At 38.9% G+C, this 19,332-nt stretch overlaps 1 protein-coding gene across 1 annotated transcript in view; it reads left to right on the top strand.

The window, feature by feature from the left end:
- The first annotated feature begins 3,617 nt into the window (after window positions 1-3,617).
- The window catches only part of LOC139730744 (iron-sulfur clusters transporter ABCB7, mitochondrial-like), a 42,196-nt gene continuing 26,481 nt past the window's right edge, over window positions 3,618-19,332 (top strand). The window contains exons 1-2 of the mRNA XM_071641610.1: window positions 3,618-3,773; window positions 9,267-9,377. Coding sequence (XP_071497711.1) covers window positions 3,621-3,773; window positions 9,267-9,377 — 264 coding nt within the window. The 5' untranslated portion in view covers window positions 3,618-3,620. The remainder of the gene's footprint in view (window positions 3,774-9,266; window positions 9,378-19,332) is intronic.

Genomic DNA, 19,332 nt, shown 5'->3' on the forward strand with positions numbered 1-19,332 from the left:
AAATTATTTGAATCGCTGTGAGTGAGCTCTGCTGAAGGGCAGAGGGCTAACTTATTCCATCTTATCCAGTCTAAAGACTATAGACTCTTTCAATGTTTGCTGGTTTAGATGTTTCCTGGGGGGTAAAGACGTGATTCTTTATGCATTCTACACCCTCAAGAGCAGTGGCGGATCCAAACAGGGCGCGCCAGGCACCCCCTTTAATTTTTGTTAAAACAAAAGAAATTAAAAAAATGGGGGTGCATGCCCTCCCCCCTCCCCTTTCCTGAATTTCTGGATTCGCCCCTGCTCAAGAGCATGAATCGCTATGAATCTATTTCTTCGCATTGACCTATGTTAGCTGATTTTCTTTGATATATATTGATGTAAGTTTGTTGGCCTTTACGAAGTTGACTTCACAGAGAGAAGACAGTAGCTGTGGTGCATTTCTTTTCCATCAGAAACAATAAAAATGAGATTGTCACTTTTCTAGCTAAAGACATCTACCGGAAATGAAGCAAGATTAAATACATGTATTGGAGTACATTTAATAGAATCATGATATATTTCATATTTGTGAAATCAAGAACAAATGATTGGTGGATTCAGCAATATGATTTTTATATGTGATTAAAGTCAAATGACAATTTGTTGAAAGTAGAGATAATCATTGTGACCCATAAAATGTATATCACATTTCCAATCTTGTGCAGTGAAGTTTTGCTCTGCTATAGAAATATATATATGCTATTCAGACATTGCTGGCTGGTCCAGTTGTGAACAGATGTCAGTCCAATTCTTTGCCTGATTGAGCAGTATTTTTATCTGCATTATGCTGTAATGTTTAAAGCACATTTTTTTTTTACATCAGCCTCAGTATTCATTCCTTATTGAATTAATGGATTCAAAGCGCCTGGAGTGTACTTTGTGGTTTGCTTTTGAATTGAAGCCCACTTATTCATTATATGATTTTGATATTAAAAGGTTTAAACAACCACTTACAATATGCTCACATGTGTTTTCTGTGAACAGATGAATTATCCCTAAAATTATGTGCTGTGTGTGTCTGTGTGTGTATGTCTGTGAATGTTTTGAATGCATGTGTATGGTGGGGGGGGGGGGGGGGGGGGGGGATACTCGTACTTTCATTTCCATTTTCCTGGATACACTTGGCTCTGAATTTAATTTTTGATCCAAGTCATTCCCTGCCATACTGTACATGTATTAAAGTTGTTCCAAGTGAATAGAGTTAAATCACATCAGTCTATAAGTGGCTGGTTTGTCAAAATCAGAACTGAAATAAGAAATATTTCCTGTAAAAACAGAGACATACATGGCATATGGAACTTTTATTAATTAAATGGAGTCAAATTGGAGTCAAATTTTCCCCAATTGCCCTTGGCATCTTAGCATTCAGTGTATTGTGTAGAAAACACTGGTGTGCATTTTACTTTTGTGAATCTTGGCTCCTTGAAATTTGCAAAAGTTTCATGCATGCAAAAATTCTGGTTTTATAGCATGTATTCAATATCTTTCTGTGTTGACATGCTGTATATTAATGTGTATATATTAATATATTCTTTATCATATGCATATATGTATATATATATATATATATATATATATATATATATATATATATATTTGACATATATACATACATATGTATACATATATACATATATATATATATATATATATATATATATATATTTGACATATATACATACATATGTATACATATATACATATATACATATAAGAGAGCGAGAGAGAGTGAGATAGTATCCTACATCCAGAGACTCCAACTCGCCCGCTTTTGACGGGAGATCTCCCACAAAAAACCCATTTTCATGAAATCTCCCGTTCTCCTGCTTAAGATTTAGTTTCTCCCGCCCTGGCTCTGTGTCTCCTGCTTGTATGGTTTTGTAGATGCCAGTCAATTTCATAATACACATGTATGTATATCATCTGCACATGATATATGAAATGAAGTTTTATTAAGCTGAAATATATGATTTGATTCATTGAATTATTACTTACTTATCATAGTGCCATTGTATGTTGAAAATAAGCCTGAGATAGCACAAGAAAGCATATATAGAACCCTTTAATGACCATTATGGACTTCGTGCACATCAAGTTGGAGTCTCCCGTTTGCGAGGGGTTTGATTTGATTTGATTTATTCATTCTCCGCATGGCAACTTGAACATTTTTTTTTCAACATAATCAAACATGATGATATACAAATATGAAACTCATTACAGCTAGTTTCAACAATTTCAACAATTTTGATTACAAATACATTTAAGACAAAATTACAATACATGTGTTATGAATTACCATACAGAACCATCGCCAATAATAAGCTATAAGCTTGACCCTTTGGCAACCGATAATACAATATGTTAATGCAATAAAAGAAGGGGGTCCAACATGATGCTCGTGGGTTAGGGGGATAATAGGAGAGACAGAAAGAGCAGGAAAAAGAGGGTGATAGAAACCTTCCGATACCAGGCTTGCCAGATCAAACTCACAGTAAATACACATGTGGTGTACATATGATTATAGATTACAGTGATTTATTCACATTTCACGCACACACAGACATGATACAGTGTTGCTATTGTCAAATAAAAGTTACATTGAATTAAGAATAGAAGAGCAGTAAGAGCAGGGTTCAGGCGGGAGAATCTCCAGATCAGAAGGTGCTTGAGGTTGGAGTCTAATCTGTACATCACATGGGGTGGTAAAACTATCTACAATAAAGGGAAAATACACGTATCACCTAAATATGTGTGTGGATTCCAGTGATTATGTTGAAATGTATACAGCAGTGAAGTTTGAGAAAAACTGGACCATCAATTCCAAAGTACCCCGGTAATGAATTTTGATCAATTTTGATTAAATCCATATGTCCATCATTGCTAGATATGAAGACTACAACAGTTTGTGTTATTGCAGTAGGGCCAAAATATGAAATGTAAGAAACTATGAAGAAAATATCATTTTATCACCCTCTTTTATAAGGGCAGAGGGAATGTGGCTAACTGGGTACGGGTAGATAGGACAACAAAATTTAATGTCATTTAAAGATACACATTGAACTATAGAAAAGCACTCAAACACATTGAACATTGAAATTTCTTGAACTTATTTGAGGCTGAAATTATCTCTGGTGTGTGTGTTTTTGTTTTTCTTCTATCAATTTGAATCTGTTCTACTTGAACGTACATGATGATGGATTTTTAAGATGACACGTACCCTTATTCATTCATTTAATTCTTTTTCATTCATTTGTTTTATGCAGTTCAATGTATGAATACCACTGGAATTCCTTTTGACATTGTAAGAGGCTGTGGCGACTTGACAGTCGTAATGACAATGACAATGACAATGACAATGACAAAGACATTTTATTTCACATCTTGTATTACAAATATGGTACAAGTCTGTGATATGCCAAAGAGTCGAGTCAAAATCGCAAGACCAATCGCATGTACATGTACTAGTAGTCGAATTGCAAGGTATGATGTTCTCGTAATATTCACAGAGAATGCATGCAGTGGCTAGTGATGATGCGATCAGAGCGCGCGATCTCGGTCGTGTAAGTGCATGCTAAAGACGCTAACGTGAAACGATGGCCGCGATTATACTGTTGCGGAACGCCGCAAGGGGATTTTCTTGCCTTTCACGTTCACCCCATCTGTGTAGCGGAGGGAAATTGTCGACTAAGCTACCTCATTTTCACAACCATATAAATCTATCAAGGCATCTATCTGTTTCTAGCTATGTAAGTCACACAATTTGGGATGACCGGTTGACCGTAGCGTATTGCAATTGTAAAGAACACAGTCCCTTGTGTTCATATCTGTGTTAGCTAATGTATGAGTAACAGAACCCCCACACTGCACTGCTAAATTACATCGTAAATTACAAATTGAATCACTGACACTGTGTGTAAGGAACTGGTATTTACAAGATTCTTGACTATCGATACCTTCTTTTTATCAGTTTTAAATATAATCTTGGCTGTTTTACATGTTTTGTCGTCTCTAGATAGACCTCTATTCTCTAACCTCTCACCTCAGTCTAACACTACAGTTACAATATAATACAAGTGTAGGTCTAACAACGCTAGACTTTTTATGTTAGATATGCCCCTACTAATAGCTATGTTACTGTACTAACTATGTTAGTCTAGAATCTACATGTAACAAGTTGAGATCTGAATCTGATGAGACTGAAGATTGGTGAAGATGGTCTGTTTTCTGTGCTGTGGTGTGTGTGACATGTGTTTGCATTCCCAAAAAATTCACCATTTCTCGATCTCCTACTGGCTACTGTCCTACCTATGACTTCTAGCTGGCTGGCAGTGCTCTGCCCACTCCACGGCTGCAGCAGTGACATTCCGACAGTGACAGTGTTTATTCTTAATTTGTATTTTCAGCAGAGACTCCGATCCAGCTCTCCCGCCGCGCGCTGAATTCCATTTCGCAAAATCTCCCATGCCCATTCTCTCGCTCCTGCCCAGGCTCTGTGTCTCCGGCATATTAGTGATTTTTTTTTTTTCTTCTTCTTCTTCTTCTTCTTCTTCTTCTTCTTCCAATAAGTACATCACTCTCAAAGAGTATTGTCGTACTGGGTGCTACAGGTGTGACTACAGGAACAAACATCACATCTGTTGGTGCAAGAAGATAACTTTATGGTGCAAGTAAAAAAAAAAAACACCTCCTTAGTATGAGGGTTATCGGAGTGTAAGTGGTTTCAAACTGCTCCGAAAGGTCTCGAGAGACGGAGCTGAAACCACAGCTGTGGGAAGGCCATTCCAGATGCAAACAACACATGGGAAGAAACTGTGTTGATAAGAGAGGATTCTGCATGCAGTGATGTTGCCGGAGTTGGATGTGGTGGCCTCTGGTCAGGTCTGATGAATGATACAGGTATGGTGGGGAAGCAGGGATAGCAATAAGGCCGTTGATGATCTTGTATAACATGATGGCCTTGTTGTGCGCACGACGCTCCTGTAGAGACTGCCAGTGAAGATTGTGTAACATTAGAGCTACGCTACTTTGTTGGTTGTAGTCAGCCGTCACAAATCTTGCTGCACGTCGTTGGACCATTTCTATATCAGATATGAGTTTGTAGGTATTATGGTACGGGCCTATATTGTAATACCTAACAACTCACCGAATGGCAAACAGGACAACGGGGCTGAAGGCACCACCAGCAGGAATGGTAGCCGACCGTATGACAGTAGTGTAGAATGCACCAGGGCACCAGAAGAGGTGGTCAGTGTCCTTGTAATGGGTATTGCACTTCCCGAACTAATATGAAATAATATGGACTAACTCCGAATGCACTTTGGGTGTCCGAAGACGACAGTGTCCCATATAAATATGTACAAAAGATCCAGCGGCAGCGTGGAGTATCCTCCGGGTGCCGCGGCTAGCACAAGCGAGGGTAGAATCCACCGCTGGAGCGCTGGATAGAAGAACTGCGAGGTCCCTGATAGAGTCTGCACACCACCGGCAGCACGCTAGCAGGACCGATGCAGCGATGTGACGGGATGCAGATCACATTGAATGCAGCGATGTAGAAATCCCCAGGTTGGAGTGTAGAGCCTGAAGAAAGGGCGAGTCGCGATACAAAAAGGAGCGAATATTGCGAGGTGTAAAATCCGAGGAAGTGTAATATTCCGTACTGAGTATATAAATCCGTAAGAAGTGACAGTCCACGGCGCGAGGTATCGTCCGCGAGAAAAGACGTGGGAAGTAATGTAAAGTACGGACGTGATATACGGACGTGAGTGACTCCAACGATTAGAACGTGCTCTCAGGATGAAAGCTAATCGTGAAGTGAGGAAGCGTGGAAAATGAAACAGCGTGGTCGGAAAAAAGATGTCACGGACAGGAGCTTTGAGCGTGGTAATTGGCTGGTGAAGCTGCACAGCTCGCCACTAATTGGTAGCTTGTTTCCATGACAGCAAAACAGAGGGGTGTGTTTATGGAAATCCGACTACTGTTGGAATGTGAAATACGCGTACCTCGGCACGATGACAAAAGCGGAGAATGTAGTGCGCACCTGTCATGTGTCGGCGCACAAAGAAAGTTCGCGTGGATGTTGAAAAAATGCTGGGGTCGCCAGACAGCGTAATTTACAACAGCCAGAATGCCAGACAATATGATACATAGGTATAGAAAACCGCTACAAGTTCTTTGGTGTGGGGATCCCAAACTGAGGAGGAGTATTCAAGCGTTGGACAGACATATGTCTTATAAGCTTGTTCCTTGATGTTGGACGAACACCTCCTCAGATTGCGCTGAAGAAAACCAAGTGTACTATTACTCTTCTTACAGATATTTTGTATGTGTGGTTTCCAGCTAAGATTGCGATGAAGTGTGACTCCGAGATATTTCGCTTCATCAACGGTGCGGAGTGCTTTTCCATGGATTGAGTACTGGATATCTCCTATGATGTTCTTCCTTTTGTTTGATATCCTGAACACTTCGCACTTCTCCGCGTTGAAGGCCATTTGCCACTTCCTCTCCCATTCCTGTATGTTAGCAAGATCTCTGTGAAGAATGTCAATGTCTGTAGGTGAGTTAAATACGGTATAATAGGGCATCATCAGCATACAGGCGGATATTTGAAGAGACACACTCTGGGAGGTCATTGATGAACACCAGAAAGAGCAAGGGTCCAAGGACAGTGCCTTGAGGCACACCAGATGTTACATGTGTGATGTTGCTTTTAGTCCCTTCTAGTATGACCTGCTGTGTACGCCCTGTGAGGAAGTCCCTGATCCAATGTAGGATCTGTCCCTTGATTCCGTAGAAATGAAGCTTTTGAAGAAGGCGCTCGTGTGGTACTCGATCAAAAAGCTTTTGAGAAGTCGAGCAGGATGGCATCCATCTGTTTTTTATCTTTAAGTCCAGTGGCAAGATCGTGAACAGTTACCAAGAGCTGTGACTCGCACGAACGTTTCTTCCTAAAGCCAAACTGGCAATCAGAAAGAAGCTTGTGGTTATCAAGGTGGCAGATAATCTGGCTGTGTATTATATGTTCAACAACTTTACAGATGATAGATGTCAGAGATATGGGCCTATAATTTTCCGGTCTGTGTTTGTCCCCCTTTTTATAGATTGGTGTGACATACGCTGATTTCCATTCTTGCCGGATCTTTCCTTGGTGGAGTGTGGCATTGAAGAGGAGTGTCAGAGCAGGGGATAGTTCATCTGCCACTTCTTTGAGGAGATAGGCTGGTAGACCGTCTGGACCACTGGCAGAGTGGGGCTTGAGTTTGCTTAGAAGCTTCCTTACCCCTTCCTTGTCAACAGAAAAGACAGGAACTGTTGGATGTGGGCTCTCTCCAAGGTCTGGCAGGTCAGATGTGGTCTCCTGGGTGAAAACCGATGTAAATTATTCGTTCAGCAGGTTGGCTTTTGCAGCAGGTTCAGTCTGAAGAAAGCCATCCTTCATGAGAGGAGCAACTCCAGAGTTTTCGCACCTCCTCGCTTGAAATTATCTATCTCCTTCCCTAAACAGCTTTTTTTTTATGTTGAAATGAAGTTTTATTAAGCCAAAATATATGATTTTTAGTGCTATTATTGTGTGTTGAAAAATAAGCCTGAGATAGCACAAGAGAGCATCTAGAATCCCCAAGGGCCGACAGCTTCCAGGGCCCACAGCTTCCAGGGCCTGACTTCGGGCCCTGGACCCTGGCCTCATTAAGGGACTTTGCGCACATCAAATTTGAGTCTTCAGTTTGCCAGGGTTTCAGGGAGGAGAATCTCCAGATCAGAAGGTGCTTGGGGTTAGAGTCTGTTTCAGTCTGATGTTAAATGATTCTTAATACCTTGTTGTATTACTATTGAATCAGACCATGGCATCTACTATGATTAAAATAAAGTGCCTTTTCACCACTAAATACCAAGTTCTTCGGACAACAGTCATGCAAAATTTCAGGAATTAACTGTGTATATTAGCAATAATACACGTACACTATGTCACTATGTCATTGTTTTGATACAATTGCAAAGTTCATTGCATTGGTTAATTGTTAGAATAAAGTATGTAATAAAATTTGTCTAAACTCACATTATTTCGTATGTTTGCATTTAATGCAGAGCCGCCAAGTTTCCCTTATTCTATGAAAGACTCCCTGAAAACTTGGACCAACATACATTGTACAGTATGTTGGCTCACATGCCTATGGGCAATACAATTTATGTCTTCGCTTGATGTGCTCTGACCACTATATTGTTACCATTTAACTGAACTCTTTCATTTTATGTTACACGTATACATTGTTCATGTACAGAAACAGTATAGTGTATGATCCCATTGCAATGTTCACTCTGGCTTTTGTTTCATGTTTGTAGTGATTTATGTATCATATTTTCTAGACTAGGTCAAATGAATGAATAAATACATGAATAAATAGATTAATTAATCAATTAATAAATTAAGTAATAATACTACTAATAATGACAATGATAATAATAACTTCATGATAATGGTGAGTAGTAGTAGTAGTAATAATGATAATAATCATCATCATCATCATCTTAGTGTGTAAAATGACTTTATCTTAATGTCTGTTTTTCATGGAGCATAATGCCTAGTAATGGGTGCAAGGGTTGTGCACAAGTTAGTCTTGCTAAATATTGTGGTAGACAGGGTCACTTATTGAAGTGAGAAATTCTTTCAGCCACCACAGACATATTTACATATTACTCTTTCTATCCCTACACAATCAGGATGTGGAACTGAAATTTTTACTTATCCCTCTCTGCAGTCACACTTGCTGCTTCCAGCAGGCTACCTTACCCATCACTGGAAGGATGTACCCTCCTGAGATGTCAACTTCAGATTATTAACACTGTCCTGTATGTCACTTGCACGCTCACCTATTTACTGTACATACTCCTTTTCACGACAAATGTCTTGTGCTCTCTACTCTTTACTTTACTCGCTCTCAGTGTTGCTGTCTGCTGTCATGTTGTACAACCATTCCAGTTTAGCTTCATGGACAAGCTGGCATCAGGTTGCATCAATGTTCATGGTCAATTTTGATTGTTATTGCAGCAGTTAAAATCTTAATCATGACAAGTGTTTGAATTTGACAGATTTCAACACCTAAATTGCACTCATCTGCTTTCTCCTTTTTTCTTTGAATAAGAAAAGGCGAGTGTGATTTAAGCAGGTATGAGAAATGTTTGGAATATGGCATATCTCTTGAAGTTTTTGAAGTTCAGTGTTCTTTTTTTAAAAATCTTTTCAGAATCACCAGTATTTGAGGAAAAGAACTGTTAGGGGCCTACCTAACAATGCAGAGAGTGTACGACCATGCTGGCCACTTCAGCTCGCTAGCTTCTGTATTCCTCAAAATCAGGTTGGTTTACTGTATATTTACTTCTGAATTATCATCCATTGCCAACTATTGTAATTTTCTATCCATTGCCTCTGAAGAATAGAAATTTTCCATGTATTTTTTTTTTCAAAAGGATTGAAATTTCCATTGCATTGCCTGTGAAATATTGTAATTGTCTGTGCATTGGTGGTGCAGCTGCTTTGTAGAAGGAGGGCTCACTACTAGTGGTGGCCTGGGACTACTGAGCTCACTACATGTTTAAAAAGGCTTTTTTTTTGGTGGCTTGATCAGGCCCTTGAAAATTGTAAAGGATTATTCTTCCATTTATTTCAGGACCAATTTCTTGGTTGTAAGGATTCAAGTGGCCCATCCAGGGCCACCAGAGGAAAAAAGTGTAGAATTGAATCAATACAATGAATGATACATGGTAGTTTTTAAAAGCTTTTGTTTTTAGATTTGATTTTATGAAGTGCAATGCATTATCAATTCGGTGGATTCCATATACAATGTGCCACCTAGGACAGGCCGAAATCCGCAATGCCTTATGGGAAAAAGTCGACATCAAAATTACTCGCATTATATGCACATGCAGCAGCGCAGCTCAGCTCAGCCGGCCGTGCCGGGCCGGCCGGATACCAATTGCGAGATCGAGAGATAGATCGATACGGTACATAGTATTAGCAGCAAACTGGCTTTTCCGGTTGCATGTTCGACGCGACGTATGTACACTCCAAAATGCAGGCTTGGCTTTTGACTTATTTCTTTGGCAAAAGACACCAAAGCTGGTTGGAAAAAAAAGGCATCTCACATGCCAAATTGTTACTTACCTGCTGTTCTAGACTAAGTAAACAGACTCAACCAGGGCTGCCAAAGCCTCCTTGTGCTTCTTGGCCTTCTGGTCTGGCTTGGCCCGCCTCTCCTGGACCTGACTGCACGGGAGGTATGCCGCGATCATTCAGGTATTTCTTCAGTTCGTCAACTCACATTCGCTGGAGACAGCTAGGTCTTGGGGGTCTGCCATTTTCACCTTGGGCCTTGGGTTTGGGGGGGGGGGGGGGGGGGGGGTCTGCCATTTTTTCAAGTCCGCTGTGCTTTGTGGCGACCGTAACGCATACCTCTAGTTACCGCGTATACCGATCGCCAGGCGCTAGGCCAGTACAATTGTACAGTAAACAGTGCATTGCGCATGCAGCTACTGTCTCTGCGCTGCAGCGTAGCTCTACCACGCTCTACATGTAGCTGCATAACGCGATGTCGACCCCAAAGTTGAAAATCGGCCTGTCCACTACAACCGATAGGTGGCACACCGTATTTGGAATCCACCGAATTGTTTGCATTTTTTTTTTTGATAGGGTTGATAATAGGGCAGCAGGGTCTTGTTAATATTTTTTGTCCCCGCCGAACGAGTTCGAGCAGGGGACTATGAAACGGGCTTCGTACATGTGTGTGTCCGTGTGTCCGTCTGTCCGTGCTAACGAGAGTATGCTTGTGTGGCTAGGAGAACAATAGTGCACAATAGATGGCCTTTATTCCGTCAGGCTTGTGTGGCTAAAATTTTTGCTTGTGTGTCTATTTTAACAAAAGGGAGGACAAAGGGGTAGACACACAAGTATATCACCGTGAGGTCGTGTGTCCGTCCGTCCGTCTGTGCGTCCGTGTGTGATCAAAATGTTCAAAATGCTACTCCTTCGCCATTTCTAACCCGATTTTGATTCTGTTTGCTTTATATGATAGCACTACATGGGAGCTTTGAAACTTGTATATAGAATTTCAGTTGTGACCTTTGACCTTGACCTTTGACCTATATTGTACATTTTGCTTCAAAATGCTACTCCTTCGCCATTTCTAACCCGATTTTGATTCCGTTTGCTTTATATGATGGCACTAGGTGAGGGCTTCAAAACTTGTACACAGAATTTTGACCTTTGACTTCTTTGACCTTTGACCTTGATTTTTGACCTATATTGTACATTGGCTACAAAATGCTACTCCTTCGCCATTTCTAACCCGATTTTGATTCCGTTTGCTTTATGTGATGGCACTAGGTGAGGGCTTCAAAACTTCTACACAGAATTTTGACCTTTGACTTCTTTGACCTTTGACCTTGATTTTTGACCTATATTGTACATTTTGCTACAAAATGCTACTCCTTCGCCATTTGTAACCTGATTTCAATTCCGTTTGCTTTAAGTGATGGCACTAGGTGAGGGCTTCAAAACTTCTACACAGAATTTTGACCTTGGACTTCTTTGACCTCTGACCTTGATTTTTGACCTGTATTGTACATTTTGCTACCAAATGCTACTCCTTCGCCATTTCTAACCCGATTTCGATTCCGTTTGCTTTATGTGATGGCACTATTGTAGGTGAGGGCTTCAAAACTTCTACACAGAATTTTGACCTTTGACTTCTTTGACCTTTGACCTTGATTTTTTACCTATATTGTACATTGGCTACAAAATGCTACTCCTTCGCCATTTCTAACCCGATTTTGATTCCGTTTGCTTTATGTGATGGCACTAGGTGAGGGCTTCAAAACTTCTACACAGAATTTTGACCTTTGACTTCTTTGACCTTTGACCTTGATCTTTTTACCTATATTGTACATTTTGCTACTAAATGATACTTCCGGCGGGGACATGTATTACGCACCACGTAATTTCTACTTTTCCTTGTTTAACTAGTGTGTATGATAATTTGCATATATTGCCTGTACACATGTTACCCATGAACATAGACCCAACTGCTAAAGACTCATAAATATTTGTGCTATATTACTGGAATTGTTAGCCTGCCATGCTATCATTTTTGTTGGGTGTGTTATTACCGTTATGCTTGGATTTTTCAGAGCATTGGTTTTTCTACTCAATGACCATGATAGATACATTTGTATCTTAAAAATCTGTCCCTAACACGATTGATTTATGTACTGCTTGAATGTGAAATTATAAAGATCACTTTGGCATTCCCTTGTTAATATGGAGTTACTATAGATCAGCAATGATATCTAATGTTGAAAATAACATCTGTTTATCAATATTCATAGTTTTTACTGTAATGTGTCAGTGTGTGTGTGTTTGTGTGTGTGTTCATGTGAGTGTGTGCATACAGGTGGGATATACTTTTTTTTTTAATTTCGTATGATCTGCTGAATACTACTCAAGAAGGTCGTACAGGCTGTACAGCTGATCATATGGCCAGTGCCATAATGCTGCAGTTTGAGAATCAGTTGAAATTTACCTCAGCATTCTCATGTGCTGAAGGAATGAAATGTCAGTCATTTTTCTTTTACAATGAATCACTACAGTGCACTCCCGTTATAACAAACATGGTTATAACATGCTGAAAACAGCTCAATTTCCCAATATTGAAGTCATTTGTTATGCCATAGGTCAGGTTTCCAGCTGTGTGGGGCCGAGCAGAGACCACTCTCTAGTAAACCTGAAATACACGCAGCTTGAACTCCCAAGTTCATCTACGGTATCTGCCAAATGTAAAAAGTCCTTCAAATATCCAAGACAATTCACTATTAAATCACCTTCAAAATTGAATCATCTGTTCCTAGTGTCTTTATCAACTTTTCCTGCAAGTTTCTTTCAAATCTGTTCACAACTTTTTAAGTTATTTTGCACACAGATAAACCAACAAACCAACCAACCAACAAATGAAAACATAGCCTCCTTCCTTGGCAGAGGTAGTGAATGTAACAACTATTGTCTGTATAGATCTTCTGAAGAATCTAATGTAATTGGAACTTGAATGTGAGCATATCAAATGCAGTCATTTACCCTGGTTCTGTAACCTGGTAGGCGTGAAAAGTTTGAGTTATGAATTTGCCACTCGTGTGCTCTTTTGCAATTGCATCAAAGAGATTTTTCTCCTCCTCACCACCACTAGAGGGCAAACTATACAATGGTGTCTGAGATACAACTGTATCACAGGGGCTGCCATTACCCACTTAGTAATAATAATAATAATAATAATAATAATAAAAGGTCATTTATATTGCGGAGCTACTATAATGATATACTCTACTGCGCATTACAAAATGACGTACATACAAGAAATTCAAACAGAAAATACACTACTTCAAGAGATGACTTTTTAACCTGGCCTTAAACTCATTAATTGTAACTGCTTGTCTTACAAACAAAGGGAGATTATTCCATAATTTTGGTGCAGCGTACAAATGCGCAGTAGAGTATATCATTATAGTAGCTGCGCAATATAAATGTCCTTTTATTATTATTATTATTATTATTACTAAGTGGGTAATGGCAGCCCCTGTGATACAGTTGTATCTCAGACACCATTGTATAGTTCGCCCTCTAGTGGTGGTGAGGAGGAGAAAAATCTCTTTGATGCAATTGCAAAAGAGCACACGAGTGGCAAATTCATAACTCAAACTTTTCACGCCTACCAGGTTACAGAACCAGGGTAAATGACTGCATTTGATATGCTCACATTCATGTTCAAATTACATTAGATTCTTCAGAAGAACTATACAGACAATAGTTGTTACATTCACTACCTCTGCCAAGCACTCAAATTTTTAAACTTTTTTACAGCACGTATTTGAACTTTTGAACTTCATTACTGTAGTGTGCACTTTAATGCCCCGTCACTGTGCAGGCATGCTAATCTGGAAACATTAAACTGCATATTATTTGAACATGAGACCATTCTGAAGCAAATAATGTTCACACAACAATAATATTAATAATGTACTCTTAAATGAATCCCACAAGGATTGGAACAATCGTCCCCCAGCTTTCCCGCTGATTTCCTAGCCTGATTTTACTAGCCATCCCCTTTCATAATCTGAAAGTGATACTAAGGTTCGTCATTACACACCTTCTTCTCTTTCTGGCTTTAACTCTTCATTTTTTATTTTTTTTTTGTGGGGGATGGGGGTGGGGGAGGGGGTTATTAAAATTGTCCACTGTCATCATTCCAATTTGATATTAAAACAACTCTATTTAACGTAAAGGCAGATTTTACAGCTTGAATTGCTTACAAATGTTACTCTGGTATAGTTCACTGTGCCATACTAAATTTTTTAAGTCGGAATAGTGGAGGTATATCATAGAAAAAGTGCAAAGCCCCCCCCCCCCCCAAAAAAAAAAAAAAAGGAAAAAAAAACCAAACTTGAGGGCTAGGCACTTCCTTTTTTGTAACAGGAGAAGCCTAGTGACAACATAATCTTTCAGTTTCATTTCCCTTTTTAAGGGTCAGCAGGAGGGGAATAAAGTCCAAGTACCTGTTCATTCAATCCACTGCACAATCTAGTGACTGCCACATGTTCTTTTATGATTTTTCAGTACTTTTCTCAGAATGACCTTCTTGTTCTTTGCACTGGGGATTGCCTTCATTTATATATTCACATCACTGAGTCTGTATGTATTTCATTTATGATGTCATTTTGGGGAAATTTTTGAAAAATTGCCACAGCTATCTCAAGACAGTTTCAGCAGCTGTGAGATGCTCGTTAGAGAATGTTCAGTTGACTTTCCACATACCAAATACCAATACCAATCCATGGAAAATGAGAAGGGCATTTCACGAAGCATTTTGTCTGACAAATTGGTCGGACAAATTTGCTCTCAGCCAATCAGATGCAAGGATTCCAGTAGCTTAAATAACAGTTTGTCAGAAAAATATCCGACCAAAACGCTTCATGAAATGCCCCCCAGGGAGGTATTAGAGAAGGAATGGAATCTCTTTGCAATTTGTGCAGATTTATTCGTAGGATCTATGGCATGACAATTGAATGCTAAGCATTTCACTGGCTTTGATGTTCCATGCTCCAAGCCGCTCTTCCATAGAGTTTGGAAATAGAAACCAAAGAAGGGGTTCTCGATTTTAATAATTCTAAGCTGTATTTCAGAGGAAATGTTGAAATTCTGTATGAAACTTAAAGGGACAAGTTCACCTTCATAGACATGTGGTATGCAGCAATATTAGTAGAACACATCAGTGAAAGTTTGTGGAAAATCGGACAATCTATTCAAAAGTAATGCATTTTTAAAATGTCTGCACAATCACTGGCACTGGATGAGAAGACTACCACTACAGCGTATAATGTCAGATGCGTACAACGTTTTGGAAAATAAAAAGAGAATTTCACAAAACTTTACTTTTTGAATTCAGTACACATTTCTTCAACTTGTTACTGACGTATATTAAGGGTAATATTATTCCCAGTGTCTTCTAAAAGAGAAAAGTCGAGTGACCTTTTGTTATGCAAGAAAAGTGGAAATATTTTACATTTTCTTTATATTACTTTCTTTATATTGTTGTACGCATGTGACATCAAAAGCTATAGTAGTCTTCTCATCCAGCCGTGACTGAACAGAATCTTAAAAATTTCATAACTTTTGAACGGATTGTCCAATTTTTCTCAAACACTCACTAATGTGTTCTACTGCACTGCATTCACTCCACCCAAATGTGTATGAAGGTGAACTTGTCCTTTAATGGTGATCTTGTGCAGAAGAACTTTTTGAAGGTTTTCCTCAAATCTCCATGTTATTTTTTAAAATACCCCCAGACTGAAAAAGGAGTATTAGCATAAATCTCATTAAAAAAGTTAGCGTATTAACCATCTTGCACACATTTGTGCGTAATATTGTTGGCCAGGTTTAGCACTTGAATGTTAAAACTTTTGAATGTATTAAAGTAATTGGCTAATAAATGAATGTGTGTCCCGCATGTTAAGTAGCATTTTACAGTTAAAAAGAAGAAGAATTTTTACTGATTTTCTTCGCGTGTCCTATATTGCACACTGATTGATTTGCTGCCAAAAATGTTAAGGGACTGCAAATTGCTGCTGGCTCAGTATGTTGTATTTTAGGAATGATGCACAAGTGCTTCCATTTTTCGAAACACCTGTGATACTGCGCATAACTTCTTAGTGGCATGGAGCATGGGTGCAAAGGAGAGATTCTTGTTTCTTCAAGGAGGTTTGAGAAATGGAGTTCCAACTGTCTGTAAACATTCAAACAGCTGTTAGTTTTCTTTTGACATACAAAATAATTCCACAAGTGCATTTGTGACTTTGATGATCATGGTTCGATGACCGTCTTTCTTCACGAGCAAAGAGATGATTTATTTCGAATGCTAACATAATGTCGGCTATATGTTGTTTGTTTTTTGTATTAAAGGAAATTATGATTCAGCTAATGATAAGGCATACAGTATGAAAAAGAAAGTAACTCCTGTCCAGGATTATAAATGTCAAAAAGTGTAAATCTGCGTTGTACGTTGTGAAAATATTTGAGCTGCACCCTTACAGGAAAGTCAATTTTATCATCTTTCCGATCACTTCCCACAAATGAAACTGATGTGATGTGATTTTCAAGATATAGTTCTTTATTCATTTTTGTTAGATTAGTGTAAAAACATGTAAAGTCGAATAATTTCAATTATTATTTCATCCATTTTTTTTGAATTTTTATTCGCACATCCCTATGTCTGTACCTTTATGTACCCCTTATGTTTCATAAGAAGGGACAGCGGTATAAAAGTAATTACCAATACCATCATAAAGCCATTTATCTTCCATTGAGAGTGATGAGTCATGATACAATGCCACATAAATCAATTGTCTTCCTATCTGTGAGGCAGCTCCAGTTTAGCACGTACCGGTACTTCAAATATTTTATGTTGGCGGCATCAAACATGGGATCAAAGGGAATAATGCTGTCGTTATAAATGTTACTCCATCTCTTTAACCTCCTTGGTTTCTTTTCTAACACCTCCCTGGGCACATGTCGTGGATGGGTACAAGGTTCACCTTGTTTAATTAAGCAGAGCAGCCAGTCAACCCTATCAGTGGAATAGTTATAAGGTTAGAGTAAAGATTAGGTTTAAGGTTAGGTTTAAGGTTAGAGTTTGGATTAGGTTAAGGTTTAGGTTCAGGATTTAAGGTTAGGGTTAGGGTCAAGGGAAGGGTCTAGGGTAATTGCCCAGGGGTAATTGCCCTAGACTCCAGTCAACATCTTTTGCCTGTCCAGACAGACCATTGATCTGTTGGTTACTTTTCTCAGGAAGTTTTCCGTTCACATTATAATCTTCCACTCTGGCTTCTGTAGCAACATGTGACACAGTCACCCTGTCGCACATTATGCTTCCCAATCTTTTCGAAAAAAAACATGAACTGATGAACAGCTGAGAGAAAATCAACCTGGGCCCTATTTTATGAAGAGTTGAAATTGATTATAAAGTTGATTTCTATTGTAAGTCTGTAGCAGTTTGTGTGTTAAGGAAATTTAAAATCGATTAAATATCTTCTGTGGAATGAAACAGGGCCCTGAACTTTAGTTGAACTCAGACTCATGATAACTATATAATGAATAGACTCATCAGCTCAATCACTGCAATAGCTGCAGCATTATCAGCAAGGATGCCAAATGTTCCGATTTCCGCCACACTTTCTACCCACAATGTAATGTACGGCCATAGCGTTTTGATGGATTGTCCAGTCGAAATGAAAGTCTCGTTCACACTTGTGCTGAAATCCCTCTACAGTATGTTTGTAAAGTCCAATAGATTCTAGGACTTCAGTCAAGTAGTGAAACCACTTTTCCATTTGGTATTTCGTGCTGGGCAAGAAAGTGACATGCTGAGAAGGCCATGAGACACACCTCATTATTACTTGTCTCCTTCATTTCAAATTTATATTTTGTATCCGGTGCAGACCTGTCAGGCATGTCAGTAACTCTATATAATATGCACTTGATGACATGAATCTGAATGTAACTATTGTAAATTATATGTTGTGTATTTTCTCTCTTTGTTGATATTATGGTTTTTATGAAGTATTGAATTTAAACAAATCAAAATTCTGCATGAAAGGTCGATACTCTCTTGGTCCATTACCAGCTGTGATCTGTATTGTTGCTAATAGCACATTTTTGAATTGAGACTGCTTTTGGCATTCTCATTGACTGCATGGATCAGTGCCATAACTCTCAGATTCTATTTTTTTTTTCATTCGTTGAGTTAAACAAAACATGCTGTGTTGCCTACGAATTGTATAAGACCAACCAATTCATCCCAGTTTTTTTTTTTGTTTTTTTGCAGAATGATAAATGCTTATCAAGAAGTCAACAATGGTTGAACCTGTACCTTTGAAGTATACATTTGTTTTTGTTATATTTGTAGTGTAACTTGGAGACTAACCTTGGCCTTTGCCATCAAAAGGAAGTTTTATGTGTACAATTTAACTGGAGCAACAGGAACTTGAGAGGAAAAGAGCTCAGAAAGAAATGAGAGGAAGAGGACGACAAGAAGGAAGAAGAAAGAGTGCTGATGATGAAAGTACAGTAGGGTGTCGGAAGAATTGTTTTTTCATTCTTGTGTCTTTATTTAAATCACAATTGAAGGCAGAATTGATGGCAGAAGCAAACATTGTCCGTACTTTAATGATAATCTTTGAACTACCAAACAATTTGATCCTTTGAGATTCAGGTAGGCCTATAGCCATTGTGATTAGATGATTCTTTTCGTACTAAAAAAGGGAGAAGTGTTGTGGTTTTGACATTGATTTTACTATTGAATGGTAAATGTATCATTGTCCGGTATTTGCAAAGGTACGATGACAACTAAAGAGCATATTCCAGACGTTTTGACATCAAACTGAAAGTGTAGTGCTGTTACCCACTGGTACAATTGATCTTGTCTTTTGAACATGTGTGGGATCAGGAAAAAAAAAAGAAAAAAAAGAAGAGGGGGATTAGACCTTCTTCTTCTGCAGTATCGACTGTCATTTTGCATGCCAGGGAGGTCATGTGTAGACTTGACCTTACAGTAATTGTATCCCGTTGTGTTTATCTTGAAATAAGTTTGTTTGCTCATAAGGTCTCTGTGCACACAAGACTTGGGCACACCTTGGACGGGCTGTCCCTCAGATGCATGTTACAAACACATTCAAGGAAATTCTGTGTTTGTGAGCATGGAAACATGTCCATGTTTT

Source organism: Diadema antillarum, unplaced genomic scaffold (assembly GCF_040938485.1).
Source record: "Diadema antillarum isolate AM-2024a unplaced genomic scaffold, OU_Dant_1.0 scf00000022, whole genome shotgun sequence".
Classification (NCBI taxonomy): Eukaryota; Metazoa; Echinodermata; class Echinoidea; order Diadematoida; family Diadematidae; genus Diadema; species Diadema antillarum.